General features: G+C 40.5%; 1 protein-coding gene and 1 long non-coding RNA gene across 7 annotated transcripts in view; one reads left to right on the top strand and one right to left on the bottom strand.

Moving 5' to 3' along the window:
• The window catches only part of LOC117813809, a 71,891-nt gene that overhangs the window by 29,646 nt on the left and 14,438 nt on the right, over positions 1-27,807 (bottom strand). The window contains exons 3-4 of one of the 6 annotated variants that reach the window (XR_004631456.1): positions 19,218-19,301; positions 18,797-19,060 (exon numbers count right to left, since the gene is read on the bottom strand). The exons of 3 other annotated variants lie outside the window; for them this stretch is intronic. This is a non-coding gene — a long non-coding RNA (uncharacterized LOC117813809). Of the gene's footprint in view, positions 1-7,977; positions 8,229-13,194; positions 13,365-18,796; positions 19,061-19,217; positions 19,302-27,807 lie in introns of those variants that run through there. 2 more of the 6 variants (XR_004631458.1, XR_004631455.1) reach the window with 2 other exon arrangements.
• Positions 2,434-26,900, top strand: alx4b (ALX homeobox 4b). Its single transcript, XM_034684844.1, has 4 exons — positions 2,434-3,138; positions 13,680-13,993; positions 21,536-21,664; positions 22,871-26,900. Exons 1-4 carry the CDS (start codon positions 2,796-2,798, stop codon positions 23,189-23,191), a joined length of 1,107 nt encoding a protein of 368 aa, XP_034540735.1. The 5' UTR covers positions 2,434-2,795; the 3' UTR covers positions 23,192-26,900.

Raw genomic sequence — 27,807 nt, forward strand, 5'->3', positions numbered from 1 at the left:
TAGAGGGAATGCCACGCATGAGTGATGGATATCTGTGACAGCTCAGACTTTGGCCTGTAGCAGTAGAGTGGTTTATATTAAGAGAGACCTGCACTTAAAAAATAAGTCTGTTGATATTTAGATTTTATACTTGACTTTCACTTTATGGATAAAACACTTACACTTAAATGTCTATATCAGTTTTTCTGCTGAATATTTCACTTTCAAAAAGTCTACAGAGAAACTAAACAAACAGTTGCCACTTCATCCTGCCCTGTCATCTTTATCATAAATGGTGTTTGTACACAAAGTGGTGCCTGTGTCAATTTCTTGTTTATAAATGCTTGCTCAACTCTGTGCACAAACAAACAGCTAAATCAAGTGGAAATAAATATTAGAATTTAAAAAGGAAATTTTAAAAATCTGACAGCTGTTTTTATTTTTTATGCCTGAAAATATCAGAATAATTCCAACAACACCAAGGATTATTAATCCTTCAAATGCAACATCGATTTGATGTGTCATCAAACGAATACAGATGTTGAGCTACATTGGTTCCTTTGAGAACAGTGAAAGAGAAGGCTGCAGGAACAAATAAAGTCTCTTTTTTCTGTCAAACACATAATCTCAGCGAGGAAAGGTGATTTTAATGCAGTCAGTTTAGAAAAAAAAATCTTTACAGACAACATGTTTAATGTAGGACTGCAACAAACTGCAGCTCTGAGCGTGAAAACACCCGGAACAGATACCGGTCCAACTTCATCGTGTTAACAACCCGCGTGATAAAAAATAAGTTGCAGGAAAAAAAGGTGTGCAGCAAGAACTGATCTCATGACGTGATATTGAAAATATTTCTTTACGGGAGATATTTTCTAATTAACCAAATGTAAAATAGAGACAAAACCTCGTTAACGAATACCTGCACAGCGAGAGAGGTGCCAGTGGTGAACGAGACTACACTGGAGAGGCTGCACGTGCGCAGGGCCCAAACCAGTCAATTGGTGTTTAACGACAGAGGTTTTTCAATTTCAGCTGCCACAACGTGACCAAAATGAATGCCAGAAATGTCCTGCTTTTAAAGAAGACGTAAAAGAACAGCAGCGTTAAATAGAAATGTGATTTCCATCACATTGTGGTTTTGTTTTCTTATTTTTAATGAATGTGTCCTCCTCCTGGGACAACAGATGTGGCCGACATGTCGTGTTATACGACTCACGAGACACGAGCTCCGTCTCGAGGAATTATTATTGCGTTCATTATGACGAAAAACGAGAGGAAAAGGAGGAAGGTGGAGTGAATTTATGTGTTCATTTTGAATAAATCTGCGTTCAGGCCTGACAGCCGCAATCAAAACACAGTGAGGACATTTTTCTTTTGATCTTTTTGCAAAATATATCAGGCGGTGCAAATTCAAAGGATAATAGAATAATAGCCTGATAGCGTTTCAAACAACAATAAAAAAAACACAGATCAAAATACCAATAATACGATTAGTCATAATTAGCTAATAATAAAGCCTACTTGTAATACTATAAATACAATTTCTGGCAAAAACAACAACAACAACAACAACATTATTACTATATTTATTATTGCTATATTTGTTATCATTATTATTATTATTATTATTGTTATTAATAATACTACTAAAACTACTACTATTATTACTACTACTACTACTACTACTACTACTACTACTACTACAACTAATAATAATAATGATAGTAATCTAAAAATATATTTTATGTCGCGTCAAATTAAAACCAGGATGTTACAATTTTTCCCCCTAATTTCTTTAAGACTGATGTAAACGACATTGATGACTCCAGTTGCAAAAAGTATTATAATTAAAACATTAATAAGTAAACAAAGACTGTCATTTAAAACCCTTTGCTTAAGGCCAATTTGCTTTTGTTAAATTATTTTCTTAGAGGCAAATTTTTTGCGCATGCGTTATCCTGTTAAAACGCGCAGGGCACAGGCCTAATCAGAAGCTGATTTAATATTAAAAACACATTCCTCATCATTTTAAGTGAATGTATCCACAGTGACAGACTTCACACATGAGGTCCTGCTCCAACGTTGTTTGATTTAGTATGTAAAGAAAATATTTATATTTTTACTTTAGCTTAACATTTGTTCACTTTGGGCCTGCTGTTGTTCCAAATTCCTGCTTCATCCTTTTGTTTACGAGTCATATCAAAGTCCAAGACAGAGACAGACAGAAAGAACACAAACAGCTCATTAATAATGAGAGTGACTGGATTAAAAAGAAAAAGTCTTTAAAGTTTGATTTGAAGAGCAGCGAGGTTATTTGTTCAGACATGGAGCAGCAAGAATCAAAGCGGTCACATTCATCTCTAATTACATTAATGTCATGTGTTGTGTCTCCCGCGTGTTTACAGAAAAAGCTTTTGACCTCCCATATCTACTGGCTGCATAATAGCACTGGCTGCAGTCCGGTGTGGGCCTACGTTAGTTAATGTGTGTGTGTTTGTGTGTCTTTTTGTGTGTGGGTCCATGTGTGTGTGTCAGATACACTGCAGGCTACTGAGGCGGCATCAGCTTGAGCGAGGCATTTCTCTTTACCCCGACAAACCTTCAGGGGGCTTTTAGCATTTGTTCAGTCTGCAGTCTCTGGAAAACATCTGATTCATTTTTTAAGCAGTCCCAGATGCTGCACAGAGTGTGAGAGTGTGTGTGCACGAGAGCGTCAGTGTGAGTTTGTCAGCGCGTGAGAATATCTGCTGTCTTAAAGAGAGGGAAGGGGAGGGAAAAAAGAAGCGTGTGGATTTTTTTAATATCACTTTTTAGGTATGAACGCAGCGTGCGTCTCATACTGCGATATGACATCGATGGATTCATATTATAGCACTTCTACTGCGCAGGGTAGGGACCACCAGGCAAACCCGTTCAGGACTTTCCCAAACACTGAAACCAAATACAGCCCCACGTTCATCCCGGGGAAAGGGCAGCCGTACGGAGAAAAGCCCCGAAGTCCCTTCCAGCCGGAGTGCCAGTCTTTGGATGGCTCAGAGGAGGGCGCATTCAACAAGTCCTATCAGCTCTTCATGCAGAGACCGACCTGCAAAACTCCGCCCGAGGGAGGAAAGCTGCACCCGGACAGCGGGCTCAACGGGACGCTCCTGCCCTGCTATGGTGAGTGCACACGAGAGAGGCACAAACGAGGCGATACATCGGCTTTGTGCTGAGCGGAAATTCATGACATGAGGGAACATTTGCAAGTAATAACGGATATAATAATGTCCCTGTGCGTAAAAGGCTGCAGCATTTGAAAGTTAGTAAGCATATGTGCGAGGAGCGGAGAGGAACAGAGGGGGGACCCAGCAGGACACATATCAATAAACTTTTAAACTGAAGTATTTCTTTAATTAATACATATTTTATGAATAGCAAAGTAGTTTCCTATCAAACTGACGAGGGAAACGGTGCGCTCTGACGAGAGAAATCTGAAAAATATAACTTTTACGCACCAATGTGAACATAGATCCTATGTTGCATATAGCTTCAACGCTGCAGAAATTAGAACAAAATGCATATTTTCAGATTAATTCTAAAAATGCAATAGTGAATTAATCTGAAATGTATTTTAGATTCATTCAGTCATTTCCTGCTCTGTAACCTTGCAAAGTGTGCTGCAAGTGTACAAATACAACCCCCCTTTTTATAGATGTGCTTTGACTAAAGAGTAAAGACATTATTAAAAAGTGTAGTTTATACATTTTACAATATTGTGTTTACAGGATTTTTATCCATTCGGAAATACTCTAACTTTGTTCCGGACGAAGCCACTGATCAAACCGGCCTGCGTCTACAATCTGGTATCGATAAATTTAACAGTGATCCTCATCATAAAACCATTTTCATATTCCTACATGCACAATATGTCTCCAGTCTCTGGGGCGTGAACGCACACACAGAAAACCCATGCGCAATGAAGTGACAATGAAGAAAAAGTGGACTGTTTTAAGCAGCGTCTCTAACACATCGGCCCAACCGTGTTTGTTGCCGTTTTCATGTGTAGCATAGGTTGTTTTTAATGTCAAAAAATAAGTTTGGACCGCTGATGTTACTTTTTCACAGGTATAGGGAAATCCATATTTATTCGACGGATGGCTACACCGTCAGTTCCAAATTTTCAGGTCCAAATTGTCAAAGATAAAAGCACATTCAAAGACACACAAATATTAAGGGACTGTTAGTCGTGCTGACAAATAACGGGGATTTAAGGAACAAGTTCAAAAGCTTTAGAGTCATTAATTCGTTTTAAACCATCGTTTACAAAATACACCCGTTTACTGTACAGTTCATTACGCATCATGCAATTTAAATCATACATTTAATGACATGGAGTTTATATTATTTTTAAATCGTGTATTGAGGAGACTTCATTTTTACCTATAGGCCGATAGCCCCAACAGTATCTATGAAAAATAAATACTTAATAATAGTATTGACTTAGCATTAACAGAGACATTTCAAATCATTTAATGGAGAGTTATTTACGTACACACTGGTAAGCGTCCTCATTGTTCAGATCCAGATGTTTATCATGATTGTGGATGTTACAGAAGAACACATCCGTATGATGGTGGTTGAAATTGGATGTTTATAGAAACTTTTATGCAGCAACCAAACCTTTACGCGCACCGGAAACTCAAAGTCACGAACAAACAGCAGCTCAGAAAAATCATCTGAACGCTGCTCAGAATACGTCACGCTAAATGTTTATCTTGTGTTAGTAAAAACTTAGCATCCGTTGTAGGCTCGTGTGAAATTTAACTGCCCTGATTCTGCTCTGTGGGACCAATTACAGCTCGGCCTGCAGTATAACTTATTATTTTTCGCAGTAGCCACTACACACGTTGCCAAAAAACATCCACAAAGTGAAAAGTAATCTGTTTTCCTGAGACAATCTGGAGGCACTCTTTATTCCACGCTGATCTGTCACTTTTTTTTTCTTGGGAGTTTGAAAGTTTGCCCAAACTGACTGGAGAACCCCTGCGCTGAAGTTTGAATCGATTTGGCACGTGCATTGACAGAACCGTTTAAACACCGTCATTAAATGCAACATGCCTCCCCCTGAGGGGAGCTGCGCATTGTTGTTATTGAAAATGTTGCAGCCAGATGAAGGCATCGTGGCTCCGGGGAGGATACTTTGGGGTCCTGCCAAAGCCTCAGGCGTCAACAGGCTTGTGCTCCAATGTGTGGTCCTCAATGGGAGATATATTGCTCAATGCTGATGCTTTATCTCCATCGCGATGACACAAAAAGGCAGCTCGAGCCCAGAGGGAGTTTTTCTGTGTGGCAACTTCAGCTAGAACACTGTTTAGATGGCAACACCACATTCTCGTAAATGTGTTAATGTCACATGCAAAGCTGAAGCTGTGTGCATAAATATACACAAAGAGAGGAGAAAAGTGTCTCAGCAGCTGAGAACATATTGTGTGTTTATGCTAAAATGGTCACATTCTTCACAGGCCTATATTTAGATTTAATAGAGAAGCAAAGGTGAAGATAAGGACTTTATGTGCTCATCCTGTTAAAACAAGATTTTTAAATCTACTTTAAACTTTAAATTCCAATTCCAATTTTCACTTTTTTTTATTCCATATGTATTTAGCCAATTATTTCTTCAAAATCAGTCTTCCAATGCACATCAAGTATTGTATTTAAATATAGTTTCACCACAGCTCTATGTTTTAAAGCGATTTGAAGTTTCAGATATTCCTGTAGTTATTTCCTTTTAATTTATAGATTCACAAGACAATATTCTGAAAGATTAACGTTGGTTTGCGTGAATCAAACGGATTTTTCAGATTAATAAATGACAATTAAAACATAACATCCCATCCCTGGGAAAACATTGAACACATTTTTGTGCACAGTAGTGCATCTGGCATGCTGACGGGTTTGATGTTCAGCGGTGAGACTGTCCCACAGCGATGCAGGGATGGAGCCGTCTACCTGCTCACACAGCGATGAATGAAATAAAGCCCCCCGAGCTGATGGAGAGCAAAGGAATGCAGGTCAGCTCTGCAGGAGAGGTCGGCATTAATCTGAGGCAGATGTGCATTACTGGCTCCTATAGTTATTATTCATACTCCCCAAACATCACAACTCTCAAAGCTGCAGAGAGTCCCTGAGATGACAGAGTGCGACTGGTTTACATAACCCCGTCTCTACAATACCTTATACAAATAAGCAGTGAGTCAGAAATGGACATCCAGATTGGGTAATGATTTGAGGGACTCAGGGGAATGAGAGGGATTCTGGGAAAGCCGCACGTGTAAGTGACTATTTACATGCGTATGCTTCACTGAACTCTGTGGCGCTGACCATTTTTTAATAAATATATAAACTTAGATTCAAAATTTGGACCAGTTTTTTAGTTTTCTTCCTTGATACAGATTATTTTTTTGCAATATAACGACAAAAAACTTTCAAGACACAAAAGAAAATACTATCAAGCTTTCCTTAAATGTAAGATGAAAAGAAGACATCATGTTTGCAGGCCTGTGGTTGATACTGAGGTTGAGTACTCCCATTCAGTGTAGTTTTTATGTGAACTGTGGTACCCGCCGCTTGTGCCGCATCCTCTTTGTCTTCTTCTCACAAAATAACAATTTAAAGCAAATTGCGTACAGCTCAGACAACTCTTTGTTCCTCCCGTCAGTGGGAAATCGAAGCATCCTGTGATATGTAAAACATTTTTCTAGACTGGATGAAAACCAAAACAAGACCCCTCTTTAAAAAAAAAGTCCTGGCATGGTTTGAAAAGCATCCTGTCAAAATAAAGCACTCCAATATATGTTAAAAGGCTGTGGGAAGTGATGTAACAGGATATGCATGTGCTGATGACTAACACATTGTGTCCATGTTAACAATAAGCAAAGGCCCGAATGACACCTGTGATGGTGCCGGCGTGTGTCTGTGAACCAGAACAAATAAGACTAAGTAATGAATGTTTGAAAGGGTGAATTTCTGACTTAAAAAAAATGTGGCTCCTGAGACAAAGCTGCAGCAATCTGCCTGCCATTGTATGAGAAGACACAGTGGGAATTTAACTCCGAGTACAGTGTTCTGTTTAGGAAAAGTTGGAAGAACTCTATTTGAAAGTATGTCTCTCTCTCTCTCTCTCTCTGCTCGCATTTGTTCCGGCTCTCCTGCAGCTTGAACAGCAGGCGTTGACTCTGGTTCTAGTCTGAGAGAGGTAACTCTCGCCCGCCTACCCAAACCTGCTTTCAGACCACAAAGAAGAAATTATTTGGAAACTTTAACCAGCTGGCACACATTTTGATCAGCGCCTTCTGTTCTGGGTCTTTACCATGACTTCCTTGAGCCTAATAAATTGACTATTATCGTCACCTATTCGTATGTACGAGTCTTTAAATGCCACATAATTTGGCCACTTAGAACAGTGGTAAAGTCAGAAAAGGGTAATAGGCTTGCTGACTTAGCAAAACAGGACACTTAAGAAAATCAATTAACAGAATGAAAAGTAAAAAGATCAATTCAGGTCCATGTAAAAATAGATTTTTCTAGCAGCAGAGAGATCATTTTGAATGTTTGATCTAAAATTCAAACGCATGCAAACCGAGGTAACAGGCTGCACTACAAACTGTCTTCTCTCTATGATCTAACATGCAAAAACACTTTATGAAAATGTGATTTCAATATGAAGCAGATAGCATGAATGTGATCGTAGAGTACAATCACAATATTCTACTAGAGTACAGATGATATATTCAATTTGATCAGACAGGATGCAAACTTAGATCCCTCCTTATTTTAATGATTTGATATTTAATGCTTCCTTTAAACTGTTAACCACCTGACAATAAAAAATGACTGACTGCATTTACAAGGTACATAACCCTAATATTCAGTGTTTTATTTTGCCGCTTACATGTCGTTCCATTTACTTCTTTAAAAAAAAAAGATTCCTTCCCAAAATCTCTTTAAAAATTTTTTTGCTTCATCTTCTTTTTATTCCAACATCTCCCTAAAATTCTCATTTAATCCCAAACCACTGTTTCTCCCCTTGATACAAAAGTCTTGGAGCTGCACCTGAAGGTATTCTGACAGTAGTGAGGTCATGATCGTGTCAATTTATCAGGAGCTGAGGCTGAGCAGACAGATTTTTTTGCTTTCCCAGGGAATCTGAATTCCTGCGTGAGCCACTGGCATACATCTCTCCTCAGGAACATCTGGGAGCCTCCCTTCCTCTGAGGAAACAACAGTCAACATCAGGTCTTAGACTGAGCTGCAGGAAGAATAAAATAGCCTCAAGCATGTCTGCGGACCAGAAATGAATGTACAATCAAAAGTCACCAAAGCCAATGGAATATTTGACTGTTTTTGGTCCATATAAGGTGTGATAAGTGGAGAGCAGTTGTAACATAATGCAGTCAGTTTTCAGGAGAACATTTCAGAGCACTCTGTTTAAAAGCATTCCCTTCTCTATTTAGTGTTTGGTCATTAACCCTTCCCCAGGTTACTAATTTATAGTGTTTCTTTTATTTGGCTTCACTTGACCCTCTTCGTCCCTTTCCATAAAAACTGAGAGGGTGCCCTGTTGCTTTACAACCAGTTAAATTACACTTTGATGTTTCCTCTCTGTTTTCAGCAGTGATTAAATTGCTGACCCTAGTAAACATGTGACCTCGGCTAACTGAAGAGGTCTGCAGCTTGTCACACACTCACTCTGGCAAATTGCAGGATCAGGCAGCGATATTCCATGCATTTGTGCACACACATCGATGAATGCTAAAGAGAGAACAAGTCAAAAACACATTCCTCTGAATGCCAGAAAAAAAGCTGGAGCCAGTGCAGTGGAATCTTGGCTCCCAAAAGAAAGCAGTGTGTGATGGTTGTGTTCTGCAGAGCTGGTGCAGAAAAGACAGCTCAGCATGCGGGAATACTCGTAGATGTTTGTGGCAAAGGATTCTGTGTGGTTAGCGTGACAGAGAAAAGAGAGATGAGCTTGAAGCACCAGACAAGAGAAAGATGTTGGTTAGTGCAGATTCTGGTGATGATAAAAGTCTGTTTAAAGCTGAGAAGTTAAAACAACTAGGCTGACAACAGTACTTATTATTTTTTTTAGAGAATACGATGAAAGACTGATGTCCCTTTTTTCTATTTAGTGAATATAAAGCCACCAGGACTGACAGTTTAGCCAAGCTGAGCATAAGGACTGGAAACTGGGAATGGACTAGCCTAGTTCTGCTGAGGTCACAAAATCTGTCTGGTACCTCTGATGTACAGGATGACTCATTTTTTAAATGAGTAAGAAAAGCCACCGACCTGCTTGTTGCATACAGTTGGTCGTGGACATGGAATGAGGTGATTTTCAGGCCACAAAGACCCATGAGAACCTTTTTCGTTATCACCACTGACGTCCTGAGCCAGCATTTGGTTTGTATAATACAACAACATCAATAACACTGAGATTGGGAATGCCATGTTGGGGATGTTTGTTTGTTGTATAGTGAGTTTCATAAAAGTGGAGTTCTACAGGAGACATGGAAATGTAGACTTCACAGTTAGTCCATTTTTAAGGCCACAGTTGTAAACTGTTAGACAACATTTCAAAGACAGCGGCTGCCGGTTATGCATTGGTCCATGTTTGAGCAATTAGTGCACCCTTGTGTCTAAGCCAGTCATCGCACATATCTTAATGGAGAAGTTTTAAAAGGTCCCTCACAAATACCAATAAATCATTCCAGTTTTTGGCAGTCCGGAAAAGGGTTTTAGGTCCTCCAAGCATAGGTGTTTCCAGCCAATTTTTGGGGTGCTGAAGCACCTCTAAATTGAATCTCACCACCCCTAAAATTTGAGAGATTTTTTTTAAATTTTTTTTTTACTATGTCTTTTTTAACAAGCTAGAAAAGTTTCAAAACCATGCAGTACTTGGTTGAAACGTAATATTTTAACAACAAAAATACATAAGCTCCACTGCGTTTTACATATTGTGCATTTCATTTCAAATGAAAGTCCAAAAAATAACTCCAATGTCAATTTTTTGTATTTTTGGTACTCACTATAGGGGGACTGGTTTACTCCAGAAACATACATACTGTTTATGTATATGTTCAGGAGCTGCTGTATCAAAATGAGTTGTCTTTCCCCATAAATAAGGGTTACCATGTTTCTTTTATGATTCCAATCCATTTCTCTTTTGCTGTGGCTCAGCATTTAAATAACCTTTATCCGATTTGATGGTTTAGTCACACACGTTCCCAAAAAGTGTGATACTTTCCTTTATGTGGGAATGAAATAGCATTAAAATGTACAAATCAGTGAAATGTATCTTGCCTGGCTCAGCACCCCAAAACATCCAATCCTAGAATTGCCCTGCCTCCAACTGTTCTTACAACTTGAAAATTTCTCAATTTTAAATTTATATTTTCCAGAAAATTAAACAAATTAATACACCTCAAATAATAAGCTTCAGAAGTGCATTTCTTTATTTACTGTTTTTTATGCTGAGCTAAGCTAACGGGTTGCCTATGGTAGTTTATATTTAATGTACTGACACGAGAGCTGAAATGTTTCATGAAGAATAGAAACACATTACCTAGAATTCCCAACTTTAACTGTAAGGAAGTAATGTTTTTATTGCTGCAGATTCCTGTGTAACTTTTCAAAGGGATATTCTCAAATTACTAATTTTTGGAGTGTTTTAAACTGAAATTTAAATTCCGACAGACAAGTCCAAAGGTAAGACAACACTCAAAAAAAATTCAGAATTCAGCATTATTTAACAGCTAGACACGTGGTCACAGACTGCAGGTAAACAATGTCAAATGTCTTGAGAGTGTGTGTACAGTTAGCAGAGCTAGCACCACCAGCCTTTGACCCTCATTGTAGGTGAATGTCCACATGCCTGTGCTAGTTATGCATTGCTAAGGTCATGTGGTTATATGCCAGTTCAACAGGACACAGCCAATAGACAGTTTGATATCCATTTTCTAGATCAAAATACTGCCACCACAAGATGCCATCCCTCACCTGTGATTGTTTACACCTGGGTAGTAGAGCATTACAGTAATATGACTGTAATCATTATCAGGGTCTACAGCCCCAGCTAGTGGCGGGTGGCCACAATGAAAGTATTCATAGTTTGTTTAACTTGGCATTAAGAGATAAGATACTAAGATAAGATACTCCTTTATTCATCCCACAATGGGGAAATTCACAGAGTTACAGCAGTAAACAAGGAGGTGTACAGTACAAGAATTCCAACAAGAATATATATAGAAAAAAAATGTCCATCAGAGACGACAGCTTGGCCATAATTCTCCTGTCAGCCACCACCTCCAAAGGGTCCAGGACTGCGCTGGCCTTCTTCACCAGTTAGCTCAGTCAATACTTCTGGTGCTTACTAGCAAAGGTGATGACATTCAATTATTGAGTCGACTAACCATGCACATCCCTGACTGTTAGTGATACAGTTCTGTATAGAACATTTCCATCCACTAACCCAACATCTTCCTATCCCCTCATCTGTGCACCCAGCTGCACCCTGTGCCTCACCGGATATATGCAATGCTCAGCGGAATAATTTCATTTTCTCTCCCTGATGCAGATGCCAAAAGGGAACCTGGAGTTGACCTGCCTTACTTCTTAACATTGCAGCCCAGGGCTAGAATGAAAATATTGCACAGTGCTTTAGCATATGAGGCCAGTGCAGGGGTTGGTGATGTCAGAACATCTGCCTGCGTGGAGACTGTAAGAGACTCTGACAGGTGGGCCACAGTGATATGAGGTCATGAACTCCAGCTGGGCTAGCTGTGCAGTTCCATTAGTGTCGTGGTCAGGGCAGGTCTGAGCCAGGGAGCAGGGGAGGGCTGCTGAAGCACCGGGAGGATGACTATTGACATTTCATTGTGGGAGACACTCGCCAGAGGAGCACTAATCCATGAAAACAAACATGCATGTTGCAGACAGCCTCCGCCTAGCTTCATCACTCTGAAACTATTTAGTCATCTTACTTACCACTAAAACGCTTGGCTCAGTGACTCACCAGTGCCACAAGGAGTCAACTCTCTTCCCCATGTTGCACTGGGTTACCGAGAATGACAGGAGGCTGTTACTGACATTACTCATAACAGAAATGTGAAGTGACAATTTTCATACCTATTAAATTAATTGTCCTGAAAGTGATCTTACTTGAAGTCAATGTTGTTGGACAAGAGTATTGCTGGTGTTGTGTTGCACCAGACTTAAATGCTGGTTTCTTTGCAAGGAGGAGACCATTCTGAGCTGGTTTCAGACCAATTCAGTCAGGATAGCATGCCCATTTGCAGGAAAGGCAAACAGAGCAGCTGACAGAGCACACTGTTCTCACCAGCCAGCAACCAGAGCCCTTCAGCTTATTTATTCACACTGCTGTTTGTTTATTGGAGGAGAAGGGACAGCTTTCTTCATCTCTTAAAAGGAAACAAAAAAGCCAGCGAGCGCTGACAGAAACAGAGCGCGGTCTGTCGCAAAATGGACGCTCTCGAAAAGTGAAAGTGACAAACACAATGTTGTTTACATCTGAGGGGGGCAAGGCTGTAGAGTAAAGCTATATCCGAACCATACACAAGGCCTGCCTCACGCCGGCTGGGGAGAAGGAGCAGGTTTTTCTGCGTGGCTCGGGTTTCAGGTGGCGTGATTGAGAGATGTGAGGCAGAGGCCTTCAAGGGTTGTGTCACAGGTCACGCCAATGTGTAGTGACATACCTTTCAAACAGAAAACGACATTACTTCTCTGCTACTTGGAGACTTACTGCATTCAGACAAGGCCTTTGAACCTTCAAAATAAAACATTACAGAGGTGATGTAAGCTTTAGGTGAATGTCACTTTATGTGGATGCTTTTTAACGTGATGATGAGCAGACACACTCGCTGACTTGAACGTGAGGCACCATGGTTTTATTCAGCCACACTTTAAACAAAGTAGTGCTCTGTTGTATATTCCAATTATAGAGCAGTAACAGTAATTATAGGACTTCTATTGACAACATGTGTCATTCATTTTTCAGCCCTAAAATGGTCAGAAAGTTGTTTTTAATAGCTTGCATGAAAATAATATTATTGCAGTAAAAATATGATTTATATTATCTGTGAAACCACACTAGAGGGAATTATAACTTTTTTTTCCTTTTAAAATTTCACTTTCAAAAATAAAAAAACACCAACCAGAACCAAATTTTTTAAATGTATTTTAACAGAACCGCAGAGTAACATCTAAACCAAAATCTCCAGGATGTTTTATGAGGTTTTTGAGCAGCGCTGCCAATCCACATCACAGAACTGTAGCTGCACTCCAGAGATCTTGTGTAGAACGTCCATCGAGTTGCAGAGCGTATGAATGATCTATCAAAAAGAATAATAGACAGAATTGATGCAACAGAGACCAAAATGTCTTGATTTGTATTTCAAATCATAGTTAAACTCCATAATCCCTCAATCCTACATTTTTCCAAAATGCACATGGGTAGCATCTTTCATTGGACCCGCTTCTTTCGAACACGACAGTTTCTCTTTGCAATGAAGTCTTTGTGTTAAGAGCCATTTTTCAAAAGAGCCAGCTTTTACTGAGTGCTTACTCCCTGTGATGAGTAAACTAAAAAAGAACCACAAAGTAACCATCTACACTTCTTTCAATCTCATTCTTAAACTAATTCTCAGGAAAAGACAACAGTGGGCTGACAGATTCAGAGTTGCCCCAAAGCGTCGATCCTCCTGGGATGGAAGGCAGCTACCTGAACCTGAAAGTACCGGGCGAGAAGGGGCAGGGTGAGCGGCCGGGCTCAGACCTTTCCAGCCCCCTGGACAAGAGCGAGGCTGAGAGCAACAAGGGCAAGAAGAGGCGCAATCGCACCACGTTCACCAGCTACCAACTGGAGGAGCTGGAGAAGGTCTTCCAGAAGACACACTATCCAGATGTTTACGCCCGCGAGCAGCTGGCACTGAGGACGGACCTGACCGAGGCTCGTGTGCAGGTGAGGAGAAAATATGAAAGTCTGGTTACATATTAAAACTTACCAGTATCTAGTAATGGTAACCAAGCCCAAACGTACTCATATTTCATCTTTGGGTCATAACAACAGAGACAGCATTGATAGATATCTGAGCTAAAGACATTTTAGCAGGACTGTATCATTTCCGCCAAAACAAAGAATATTGGTTGATTAACAAACCTGTTTCATGGTTATAGTTTGTTAGAGTAGAGGCTCACAAATAAACCAGAAGTTAGAGAAAGAGAAATTATGTCAAAATCAGATGTCTTGCTGACTCATACACCCCTCCAACACACCTCCATGACATCTTTGTCACCCAAAAACATGACACCTGACTTCCTCCTTTGCATTCATGAAAATTTTCCGGCCACAAGAACGCTTTGTCTTTTATAAAAGTATGTTGTTTTGCTGACGACTGTGGCCGTGCCTCGTTAGGAGGACAGTCTCTATGAGCTGTTGTTTGACTGCACTCGTCTATGTTTGCATGCTAATAATCACTCTGGGAGTGTAAAAAAAGAGGGCTGGGAGAGTTCAGACTGGCTGTTTGACAGAAATTGTTTCAGAGCAGCAGACAGCAAGGCCTATTGTTCTCCATCTCTCTTTCTGCCTGCCAGGTTTGGATCAGAGTAGGATGGGTGGGACTGAGGGAATACTCTGCTCTTAGCTTTTACACGCTGCAGGCTCTGCAGAAGGGTCAGGGGTGAAGGGTTTCTTCCTAGCACTACCGTGTTCAAACTGCTTCATCACACAACTGTGCAGGCACGGAGGGAAAACATGGGGGGGGGGAAAGAGAAGTCATCAAAGCTATTTGGCGAGGATATAAAAAACACTTTGAGATGCCAGTTTCAATTTCCACACACAGTCCAGGACACAGTCAGGGACAGAATCCCGGTCTGGTCCTTGTGGTGGTACAGTGAAATAAGTACATTCATGTTGCGTTCACACAGGCCCATCTATTCCCCAGATGAATATAATTACCTCCCTCCTCTGACTTTCTCTGTTGAGTCACTGTGAGGTTTGACCCATACTTCTAAAATCAGACCCTAAATATGCACGCAATCAAGACTAAAGCCCACAATTTCATCTGAAGGTCCATCAAGACAAAGTCCAGGGACATGCAATTGTTGAATACCAAGGGGTGCTCCAGGCTTGGCAAGCGAGCAGAGAATCCTTTTCATCTCTGAAACAACAGAAATTCAGAGTACAGATGTTTTCTGCCAAAATGCCAATGTCAGGGTCCTGCAGTTTCATCCTCAGCTTGATGATCAATGTCTTCATAAAGCAGGGCTGCACTTTTCCACAATCCCATCTGCGACTTCTGCTACCACTAGTTTATTTAGCACAATTAGTTCTCAACCTCAGTCTTGAACCTAGGCACACGGCCTTCTTTTGACTTTTTTTTTATGGGGGAGGCGTCTGTGTGTAAGTGAGTGCCTAGGCAGTCTATCAATCGCCGCCGTCCTGGATGACAGAGATGAGGTGAGACGGCTGGACTTCAAAGCCGTGTTTGGAGCTGTGCACTCTGCCCTCCCTCTCTCCCTCTTCCTCTCTTGCTCGGCCCGCTGGCTCCAGAGCATAAATAAAGCTCTTTAATGGCTCTGTAAGCTGCCTTTTGCTGTCAACGTCTTTAGCAATTACTGTATCACCGCCAAGCACTTTGAGCTCTGAGAGCTCTGAGCCACCTTCCTCGCAGATGTCTGCTCAGGAAAATCAACAAGAGTTGTAAGTGTTTGCAGTCATTAAATATGGTCCTTTTCAGCATTTTATAGAGGATGGGTCACTTTTGATCGATATGAGTAATAATAAAAATTCTTGAAGTTAATTGAGATTCTAGTTGTGCAAACACACCACTGGTTTTCCTTTCTAATGAACATCGAAAGTTAGAAGTTTGGGAATGAGACACGCAGAGCAGCAAAGGACACATCTGACTTCATACTGTTCCCTGAATGATCTCCCTGCCAAACTATTTGGCTTCGCTCTCATTCCTATTGCCGTTCAAAGGCAAAGCTACGGAGAGCAAACCCTCTGTGAAACATGACACACTCGGTACTCAGAGTCCAAGACAAGGGGCACATATGAGCTCAGGCATTGTTTGCTTGTTTGCAAAAGGTTCGAGCAAGTGTGCGAGAGCCACCAGGTCCGCAGAACGCATTTGTTACAGACTGACTTTTATGAATCTTGAATATAACACGGTATGTAAATGTGTGTGTTTTCCGTGTACGTATGTGTATGCTAGGTCCGCTGCTCTCGTCTGCACGCCTCCGAAAGGTCAGAGGGGTTAGCTGCGGAAAGCCAAGGGCTTAGGCGTCAGGAAATTAAACATGAAATGAAAACAAGCTCCAGTTTGAACATTCTCCCATCTCACTTTCCAATATCCCCACTTCCCCTCTGTGACTTAAAAGGGAGGAGGGAGGAGAGAGAGAGAGAGAGACATGGAGGGAGAGAGAGGGGTCGGCAGAGGGGTGAGGGGCTGGAGAGAGAGGAGAGGCTGAACTTAGACAGCAGGGTTGGAGTGCGAGGAAAAGATTAAGAGGAGAGGATAAAGCTGAGTTATCTTGAGCCATCACAAAAGAGATGATAGGTCCATAACTGATGGAAGATTATATTTAAAAAGGAAGGTGAAGATGTTAAAAAGCCCCAGTTTATGATTCTCTTGTGTTATGTTAGTCACGGATCTACTCATCTCATTTTCCCGACATATCCCTATGACTGAAAGACTGAACATGTAGAGTGGTGATGACTCAAAGAACACAGTAATGTATATGACCTACCTCAAGAATGACACTGCTAAAGACAGTTAACAGTCTCAGATTGGTAAGGTTTAGAAAGATGAAAAAAAGATGTTTATTATTACATAAGTGAAGTTACTTTAATGAGTTAAGTGCCTTAAACTAGTCAACAATGGCAACAGTGTATTTAGGTTTCACACAGTATAGAGGCAACGATCTCCTGGGTGTTTGTGTTTGACTTATTCAATCTTCACTTGACTTTGTCCTGTGTTAGCATCATATTAATAGAAATGAAAGTAGATGTATAACACCAAAAGACAATCAAAATACTCAACTTGTATGCATTACCTTAAAAGGTTTAAATTAGAGCACTCAAACTGTTAATTTCTTTAATCATAATTATTCGCTACATTTCAATACTTATTTGTTATTAATACAATTTTTAATCGCATGTTTAAAATTCCATTATTTAACATTCCAAAATGTTTTTTAAGTCCATATTAGATTAGATTAGATTAGATTCAATGAATTGTCATCGAGCATGTAACAGGTACAAACAAGCAATGAAATATAGACAGCATCTAACCAGAAATGCTTAGCAGTAAGTTAAATAACATGAATAATACAGAATATACAAATATGACTGATGAATAAATACCTCAGATTAGTCCGATGGACTGGGCTCTGACAATGAAGACCTTGAAATCAACAGCACAATCTTCAGTAATGTTACCAAAACACTAAGTGTGCAGCAAACAATGAAGTAGAATTGGACAAGGATCCAACACCCCTCTGGCACCGACACGGACAGCAGGCTCACCTCTGCCTCATCGTGGAACTTAATTAATGATGTAGAGCAATTCTTACCTGATTTGTCCTGATTTAACTTCTTCCATTTAGTTCCCTCAACAGGTCTGTGGTGATTCACACTCTCATAAATAGTGCCCTGTTGGCTTTTGTGATGCAGTTGACCACTGACATCAGTCTGATTAGCTGCACCTCCATGCTTAGCTTGTAGGTGGTCACTCAAACTTGAATTACTTAAGTGATGTTTTAATTCTGTTTTTGTATTACTTTTCTGTTTGACGACTGAGCCGTACGAGAGATTTTATAGTGAAATGCGCCATTCTAAGTGCAGTGGTGTTATTTTTTCCATTGTAACTAAGTGGCAACCTCCAGTCTCAAACTATGAAGCCCATGAGGAAGTGTTATAAACTGCAATTCATCGAGAATCCATTTGAGGCTGGCTGCAGAAACACCGGAAACCACATAGACCCCAATTAATAAAAGACAATCTTTACAGCATTAATAAACATGTTTACAGCCTGGTTCCAAAAATGGCCTGGCTCTACGTAGCTAATCTCTCTATCGGCCAACACTGTATGGGAGGTGAATTTTTTTCTAATGCGACTGTTCAGAAGATATTAAGATTACGAGTTTTTGCCCAAATAAGGACATGACTGACTTGACTCCAGGTCGGGAACACACAGCTGTTGGCTAGGAGGCTCAAACTCCACCTCTTTACGTCACACTCTGCCTGGTTGAGTTCAGCATTTCCAATATGGCTGCCGCCGTCGATTTGCTTTCAAAACAGCGCTTAGGACCAGATGGGTGATGTCACAGATACTAAGTCCATTATTTTTACAGCCTATGATCGTAACGCAGCAAGAAGCCAAACACTACAAAAACAAAGTTGTCTTTTGGGGAATATAAAATAAAAATAGAAGACACCTTTAATCGTCCAAATGAATAGAAGCACTCAACTTGCTTCTGAAGTTACGCTGGAACTTTCTAATTCAGGAAATATCTATGACCGATACCTTTTGGTCTGTTAAGTGCAGCCAAAGTATTGGCATAGTTATTTCAACCAACAATGTTTTCCAATAACTTTGATAAAGGCCAATATAACTATTTTTCATTATTGTTAGCTTTTATTTATGTTGCAAAACTTGAATGGCGACAGAGAGAATGTCAAGCCAGCTGATATTTAAGAATAATTTGGGTTGCAACTTTCAATAAGGTTAAAATTCTGTTAGTGTGCCACCAAGGAAGGGGATTTCTCCTTCATTCAGACAATTAGAATAGTTTTTGAAGATCTTTGGTTGTAAAATTACCTTGTGGTCTTTTCAAATATTGCTGTGTCATTATTTGAAGGAGCATGTAGCATGATTATAGTCATGCATGATAACCATAAACTGGGTCAACATTAACCAAAAAAATCAACCAGTTTCATGCGTTTCTATTAATTAAATTTGAAGTCAGACTCAGGATCATTGGTCCAATCAGAGGCTTTTGTGATGGGGGGGCTGTAGTTGGAAACCTGTGATGTTATGAGCACACAATACCAAAGAAGAATCAGAGCCAAGACATGAAGAACCCTTAACAATAATAGACTCCACATCCTCAGGGGGTCATAACAGAGACCGTGAGCCCCCCTCCAAACTTATGAGATAATTCAAAGGGCAACAACCCCTCACCTTGACATTGGGGTTCAGCCACAACCTCAGATATCGGTTTACGGCTCTGTGAGGGTGAGCTGTCCTCTCATCTCGCCAGCTGACCTGAGGAATGTCGGAATCAGACAACTATTCTTTACGTCAGCTTCTCACAGAAACACAGGCAACAGCTAAATGTGCCAGAGGAGGTCCTGTCTTTGAAAAGGATTCAGCCATATTTGTTTGATTCAGTATGTGAATCATAGATTTGTGTGTGCATGTTTAGCTTCTTTTATCTCATTTGATAAGTTGACTGAAGAAAATGGTGAGAGGGAGAGCTATAAGGGAAGATATGAGGAGGTTGACTGAGGGGAAATTGCATGTCAGGGACTGTGGAAACCACAAGCTGATTGGGCTGGGAATCAACCCACAATCCAAGTTCATACCCCTGTGTCGAAGAAGGACCGCACTCTCTTTTCCCTCTTTAAAGAAGTTTCCCTTTCCCTCTTGGGAGGAGAAGATTCAGGCGTCCAACAAATAGATACAGATAAATATGTGATGAGTCCCAGTGTCCCACTTTAATCTCTTTTTCTCTTGCATGGAGATGTGAGAATGTTTTGTTGAAACAAAGTAACAGCTGATGATCAGGAGGTTTAGAAAGTGGAAAATGTGAAGAAATAGAGGTGGCTACCACTGGATTATAATTCAAAACATTGATTTAATAGTTCTGATATCAATCTTTTTCATTAGATTTCATTAGATTGCACAAATAGGCAGATATTGCTTTTCTCTGATCTTACGTCATAGAAACCCTCTTTAATGATGACTACGTATTGTCTGAGGGTAAAACTGACTATTGTCTTTCAAATTATCGTGAAATGTATTTGTTAAATATAAAGATAACCGTGTATGAAACACCAGAAAACAGGAAAAGTATAATATCATGACATCTCTAAATGTCAAACTTAATTCAGTTTGCTGAGGCAAAGGAGTAAATCCTCATATTTCAGAAGCTGGAACTATTAAATGTTTGGCATCCGTGCTTGGACATTTTTGAATTTCTATTCAACAGATCATTTTCTGTGGCTTTAAAATTCAGCTTATCTTTGCTTCTCTAGAATTTGTCATTTTGATAGCTTATTTCTGAGCAGCTACAGAAGAACATGACACCAGAAGTAGAACTGAAAATATTCAATGCATTGTCATTTCCACACAGTATATAGAAGTCTATAGTTAGTCTCTATTGGAGGTTTTATTGGGCTATAAATATACGTGTTGCTTATTTTAACTACAACTGCTGAACGAGTTCAGATTGCTCATGGATTCAGAAATCATGTGACAACAAACCTGCCTCAAAAGGAATTCACTTAAGATGACATTCACCACAAAATTTGGATTTGACTAAACTCATAAAAAATTTTGAGACTGAAAAAATGCAGAAAAAGAGGAAAAAGACTCTTCTCTGATGATGGATTGAACAGACAATAGGTGTCGTTTGTATAATAGAAATTTCAAATGCAGTGATGACTACATTAGACAGTCATTTTGCAAACTTCAGCAAAAACTACCCACTGAATTCCGTCTGCATATTTACATTACTTGCTCATAACATACTGTCTTCAAGTCTTCAGTCCCTCTCTCCTTTAATTCATTCCACAGCTCCGGGAGAGGTGGCTTAAGTAACCTGCACTTGGTCTGTCAGCAGGCACTGAAAGTACGACCCGTCTGCAAAAGTAGCACAGCTATCAATCTAGCATGGAGAAACTACTCAGAAGAACCTAATTTATAAGCTTCATTCAAAACTTAATAATCTCAAAGACGGACCGAGGAGAGCATATTCTTGGTCAAAAGTTGAACTTCTGCTTGGTGGATGATACAGAGGGATTCCCCGCTGTATCCCACTGTGCTGACATGTGGGGGAGAGTGCACCTCTCTCATAGTGATTTATGAATGGCTGCAGGTCCAGATGTGGATCTGTCGACGCTGGCAGCCTGAAGGGAGGCAGACGCCCGTGTATCAAAGGGAGGAGCTGAAACGTGCAGCACCAGGGGAGACTCACCATTTTCACATCAATAGCTCCGCGTGGACGGCACTTTAAAGACACGTCAAGTCTTAAAACCTGGGCCTCGACTTTCATGTGCTGCAAAATTTATCTGCTGCACTATCTTCGTTTTATGTGGCTGAATTTCTTACTTTGTCTTGTTGAGAGGAAGGGATGGCCTCATTTTCAGTCAAGTCTTCCGTTTTATACGCAACATGAGGGCAATAAAGGCTGGGTTTAAAATGATAAACAAGTTTTGTTTGGTGGGGTTTGGCTCTAATTTTTTAAGCATTTTACTGATGTACTGTTTTCTTTCCAGGTGTGGTTCCAGAATCGTAGAGCCAAGTGGAGGAAGAGGGAGCGTTTTGGCCAGATGCAACAGGTCCGAACACACTTCTCTACTGCGTACGAGCTGCCTCTACTGACTCGGCCTGAGAACTATGCACAGGTAAAGTCAAGTCAAGTCAAGTCAACTTTATTTATATAGCACATTTAAAAACAACTAGTGTTGGCCAAAGTGCTTTACAAGATAAAAAGTAAAAAGTACAAAGTACATGAAGACAACAATAAACAACAACATAACAGGATATTAATGTCCTCTTCATGAGGAGAAGGCCAAAGAGAAGAGATGTGTATTCAACAAAGATTTAAAACATTCAACAGTGGGGGCCGATCTTAATTGGAGTGTCAAGCCATTACAGAGCTTGGGGGCCGCTGCTGCAAAGGCTCAGTCCCCCTGGGTTTTAAGGCGACTTTTAGGCACATCCAGGAGCAGCTGGTTTGTTGACCTCAGTGCTCGAGCTGGGTTGTGAACATGGAGAAGATCAGCCAAGTAGGATGGTGCCAATCCATTTAGGGCCTTGTACGTTAAAAGCCCAATCTTAAAATCAATCCTGTGACGGACAGTGAGCCAGTGGAGAGCCCGCAGCACAGGTGTGATGTGCTCTCTCTTTTTCCTGCCAGTCAGGAGGCGAGCAGCAGCATTTTGAACAAGCTGCAGGCGCTGAATAGACGACATGTCTAAGCCCACATACAAAGAGGTTAAGACAAGAGGAGGTTATCTGCTTAAGAAGTATGCCATTCATAACTATTAATTATGAAGGGTAGCATTTTAGCCATGGGGGGGACAGTAGAGAGAAGTATTGGCTGCAAAAATAACACATTTTAAGTTGATTTGGTAAATTTGTTGTCGAACAGAAATCACTTTTGCATCCAACATAATGGAGTAAAATGATCCTTAAATTAGACTGATACTTGCGTCAACCTTGTAAATGGATAATCAATAACAAATGCCTTTTTAGTTCCTGTTTTGGTCTGTATCAACCTGAGGGATATATCAAGCTCTTCAGCTGCTCAATGCTGAATTATTTTCTTTAAACTGTGGTTTTCGACTTTGTCTGTCTGCCGTTTGAAGAAGGGCAGGCAGTGAACATTTGTTTTTTACATTTTGTTAAGAATACTTTGGGAGCAGTTAGACTGATCTTAAAACATCAAAGTGAACCACAGAGCTCAACAAGGATCTAACATTCACAGAGGAGAACTGCAGATTCAGCTGTTCATCAATATGAGCGATCTCTTTCTTGTTATAACCCTGTTTTCAAACAGTCATTTGAGCTTTATACTTGAACTCATAATCACTGCTGTTTACCCACAGATCCAGAACCCTTCATGGATTGGCAGCAGCAGCGGAGCATCTCCAGTGCCCGGCTGTGTCGTGCCTTGTGACTCCGTCACCTCCTGCATGCCGCCTCACCCTCACGGTCCGGGAGGCGTCTCTGACTTCCTTGGTGTGCCGAGTCCAAGCAGCAGCCACATGGGACAGACACACATGGGCAGCCTTTTTGGAGGTCCCGGTATGGGCGGGGGAATCAATGGCTATGATCTCAATGTTGATCCAGACCGCAAGTCGTCCAGCATAGCCGCGCTGCGCATGAAGGCCAAGGAACACAGTGCAGCCATCTCCTGGGCTACATGATGTCCCAGCCTGGTTCCACCCTGCCCCCATATGGCCCTCCTCTCTGGAGCAGCCATCGGCTAGAGCTGGTGGGGGCAGGAGGGAGTTTTTTCTGAGAGCACTAATGATAACGCAGGTCAAATGAACAGGGAGAGACTGGAGATAACAGAGGCTGTTACAGCGGCCAACACAACCAAGATAATGGCTGTGACTGTGACAGTCAGCAGATGCTGAAAATGAGAAAAATACAGAGGTGTGCTAGAAGGAGATGTATTCATTTTGATTCCTTGATCTCTCAGGTCTCACTGATACATGGGGGCTGAGTCCCTGGTGAACTGGGTATCATACATTATAGTGACATGTTTCAGTAAGATAAGCAAAAAGATATGGTTTACAAAATACTTTTAGAAAACAGGAATTCTGTGCCAAATCACACCTTATCCTACGGTATTTAACTTAAGCTTGATTCAGATTATTTACTTCTTTATCCTTTTTTTCATACCACAAATCCTGCCCTATTTTTAAGAACATCAAACTAATCTCCTACACTGAACAACTGAGATTAATTACCTATCTGAAAATTCAGTTTATGGATTTTTAAAGACATACAACAAAAAAGAGGCTTCTCAGTGAGAGTGTGCTCAGATGCAATCAAAGTACTTTCTGTCACTTTCGGACACTAACTTTACCATTGAAGCAAAGAATAATTGGTTATGAAAGAAAACATTCATTTCATCTCGGCTCTGCAGTGGGCAGTTCATGCAGAAAAGGACAGAGGTTGAATGCAACAAGTGAACAGAGACTAATTGAGCAAGAGCAGACATAGCCTGTGCCAATTTACCCAGGGAGGAGGAGGACAGCAGCCATTGGATTGGCAGCAATTTCAAACCAACGAGTCATTTCCTCCCCCAGGGCTGCCCCCACAGGTTCCCCTGCAGGGCTCAGGCCTCAGGTTACAGGAAACTCTGTCTCCACAGGCAGACGAGGCGCAGCAACGCACAGCAGCAGCCTTCAACACCAACTAGCCATGCCAGCTTCAATCAGCAACCAACAGGAATAGACACACTTAATTAGCATCAAAGTGAGCCGTCCTGGCCTGCAACACCACACTACATCACAGCGTTCAGAGTGAGGACATACTGCACAAACAGCTCCCCAAGCTGTAATAATCAATTCGATAGACGAGGGCTCAGCAGAGATGACTCCTGGACTTGTAGCTTGCTCACAGGATCCGTCACATGCCAGGGACTGCAGGCCAAATCAGTGGCCCCAACCGAGTGTTCTGTAATGTTTAGGTAATGTGATGACATTAGAGCTGGACTGCAGGAATGTGGTGAGCATGTCCAGTGATTGCAGGGGTGTCTCTGTGTGTTACCCTGCTGGAATAAGCCTGTCACCAGAGCTGGGCTGCCGGCTGAGGCTAGAGACAGGCTTCATTAGTCTTTTTGGCTGATCTCTCTATGACGCCCGCTGGGCTACATATCTGTTTTCTTTCCCCCTGTGAGAATGAAGGCAAGAGAGTTTGTTTCTGCCGCTTCTCACAAGTGGTCATTTGTTGTAATGTATGTGTGCCCGTTACAACCCTCCTGCTTGAGAGTTGGACTGCAACTAAACTTTTTTCAGTATTGATACATGCAAGGAAAAAGTGAAAATCACAATTTATCACCATCACATTCCCCTTAAACCCAATGTGACATCTTGAAATGTTTCATTGCGTCGCTCCAAACTGTAGCCTGAGAGCCAGATGAATCTGAGGGCTTGTGTTATATGGCAGATGCCTTCGGTCCCTTTGTTTTTCTACAGATGTCTATTGTCATTTTAGGACAAGCCAATCACAACGACTGATCTTATATGGGACATGTTTAAACACTGTTGAATCATTCCCATTAGCCTCCAAGATGGCTGACGTTGAACGTTACGAGCACGTTGTCATGTCATCGTTATCATAAACTGGACATAAGTTCAGGTTACCAACAAACTATAGGCTGAATAAAATGAAGGGTGAGATGACAGTCCTCCAAAAGTGATAGCAAAGTATTTGGTGCTCTCCTGACTGACTGTCTGCAGTACAGATCATAAAGTCCCCCTCCTCCATGTTGACAGTGAGACGGGGTATTGGTAAGTTAACATAGCCGATCCCTTCTGTACAGATTCAGACTCCATATTTGCAAATCTCAGTGCCCATTGCTCTAGGTATTTTGGCATCAGTTTTGCACATAAATGGGAGAAGCTGAAGATGTGTCATCCATCTTTATATACAGTTGGTTGGAAAGATGTAAAGCATTGGCTACTAAATCATGTCATGTCAAACGTCATGGAGTATGGTTTTTGGAATTGGACATGTGGTCTAGAAGCTGACTGCCACTTCACATATTTCTATGATAAAGGTTGTTCTAATGTTGATGCCAGTAGCAGACTTTGAAGTGCCTAAAATATGGTGTCAGATGTCAGCAATTACAGCAGTCAATGCACTGATCCAAGACCAGAACCAATTAGACACAAACATTTGTTTGCTTTCAAAGAGTGTTATGTTTGCCAAAGATAGCTAATTATCAATAAAAGTGTTTTCCCACCAATGCTTTGTGTATAACTAGTACTGGAGGGGTACTTGGTGTCTTATACTTAAGTATAAATATTTGGATTGGTATCAGAGAGGAAACTGTTATTGGAACATCTCTGACTACGATTGGTTGTAGCATCCAGATGTGTTTTTGTCTGCATGTGAATGCCCCCCTTGTAATAAAAATATATTCCAAAAGCCTGATTATCATCCAAATCCCTATCAAATCCCTATAACAACAAAACAGATGCCTCTTGTCCTCAAATTGATCCCTTTCCTGTGAACAAGGTGTTTATTAGCTGATGATGGTTATTTTGACATGTGAGTTCCTGCTGTAAATATATTCCACACACATAGCTTTTTGGCCACAGCTTGAACAAATTGTATTGATAAAAAGACAAAAGACCTCTTAAACAAAGGAGAAACATTCTGAACTAATATAGACTCTGCTGGAAGTTGGGACGACAAATCAAAAACAAAATGTCAAAATTAAAATGGGATGCGGTCCGGTGAAATTAATGCATGACTACATGTGCGACTTAATTCAGACTTTGTTGTGTTTTTCTTCTCCCTCCCTCAGTGCTCCCCTCCTCTGCAGCTCCGTCCATGTTGATACTACTGAAGTGATTGAAGTCCATAGTTATGTCATATTTTGTAAATATGAACAATATACAGATAGTTTTTTTTTCTTGTACATTTGTTTTGCTTGTTTGTTGAATAATAGACCTCCAGAGATAAACCAATGAAGTATTACAGCAATATTGCCAAGAAATGTAAAATAATGTTCTTTGTTTTTCTGAAGAGGTGCTCTGGACTTTGACAGAGGTTGAATATTGCTTTCTAATTTTCTTTATGGCTTTAAGCAGCTTTTTGTATATTAATCCAGTATTTGTACTTTTGATTGTGTCTTTATATAATGTGCCTTTGCAATAAGTTATTGCACTTACAGTGTTGGAGAAGTTCTTTTTGTTAAATTTTGTGACTTCCATCGGGACAGAGGCGAGGGTTCAATGTCTGAGTCTCTAGAGTCCATCCACATTTGGCACCATGAACAGGATCTCTGAGATCTGTTGTATAGGGGCGGGACATGGTTTGTAAAAAGGTAACTTTCTGTTTTTGTTTATGAAGGTTTTGAACTTATTTTGAAATAAATGAATCTCCAACAGCTGACTGAGTTTATATTGTGTCTTTATTGTAGACTCTGAAACTGTCTTTATTCATTTCTACCTCTAACCAATGAGTGACCACACTGTGTGCTCATCTCACTTGGGTCTCAGTTGAAAAGTTCAAGGTTTGGGTGCAGATTTAGCCTTGTGGTTCAGTTGTGTACCTATGTAGGGGACGGCCCAGGTTCGATTCTAGCTTGTGGCCCATTTCCCACATGTAAGTCCCCCACTCTCTCTCACGGTTTTCTGCTCTATCCTCTCGAAATAAAGGTGTAAAAGCCCCAAAAATATAACTCTTAAAAAGAAAAGTTCAAGGTTAAGGGTTTATTTACGAATACCTAAACTGGATGTGCAGTCAGGAGAAAAAAAGAGACTTCTATACAACAACAATAAAATGATCAACATTTCCATCAAAATCAAATGACAGATTGACAGATTGTTTGTTGTGTGGCCAATATCAAAATGTGCTACATAAATGATACATAACAGTAGTTATACAGTATAACATACAGTAGTTGAACTTGTAGTGAGAGTGAAATGATACTAAAGGCGCTGATGATTTATCATCATGATGCCCAATCGCTGTGTATTCCAGGAAAACAGTACCTTGATTTTTACTTAAAAAAAGAGAAACATTGCATTCTGGGATTGTTTCAGTAGAAAAATAATGTACATGCCATCAACATGGCTTTTCTCATTTTTGTGAGAATTTTGTGAGCAAAGTTTCATCAGTTTTACGTTGCCTTAATAATCTTTCTTATATCATATCTACTTTTTGAAAAATCCATATTATTTTAGAACATTTTTACTAAATTTCATGTTAGTGTCTTTAGGTTTCTGGGTCCCCTTGTCTCTCTTTTTTAAATGATGTATACTGTGTAGATTTAAATGATATGCCCATTTCTATGAAC

This window comes from Notolabrus celidotus, chromosome 6 (assembly GCF_009762535.1).
Source record: "Notolabrus celidotus isolate fNotCel1 chromosome 6, fNotCel1.pri, whole genome shotgun sequence".
Taxonomy (NCBI): domain Eukaryota; kingdom Metazoa; phylum Chordata; class Actinopteri; order Labriformes; family Labridae; genus Notolabrus; species Notolabrus celidotus.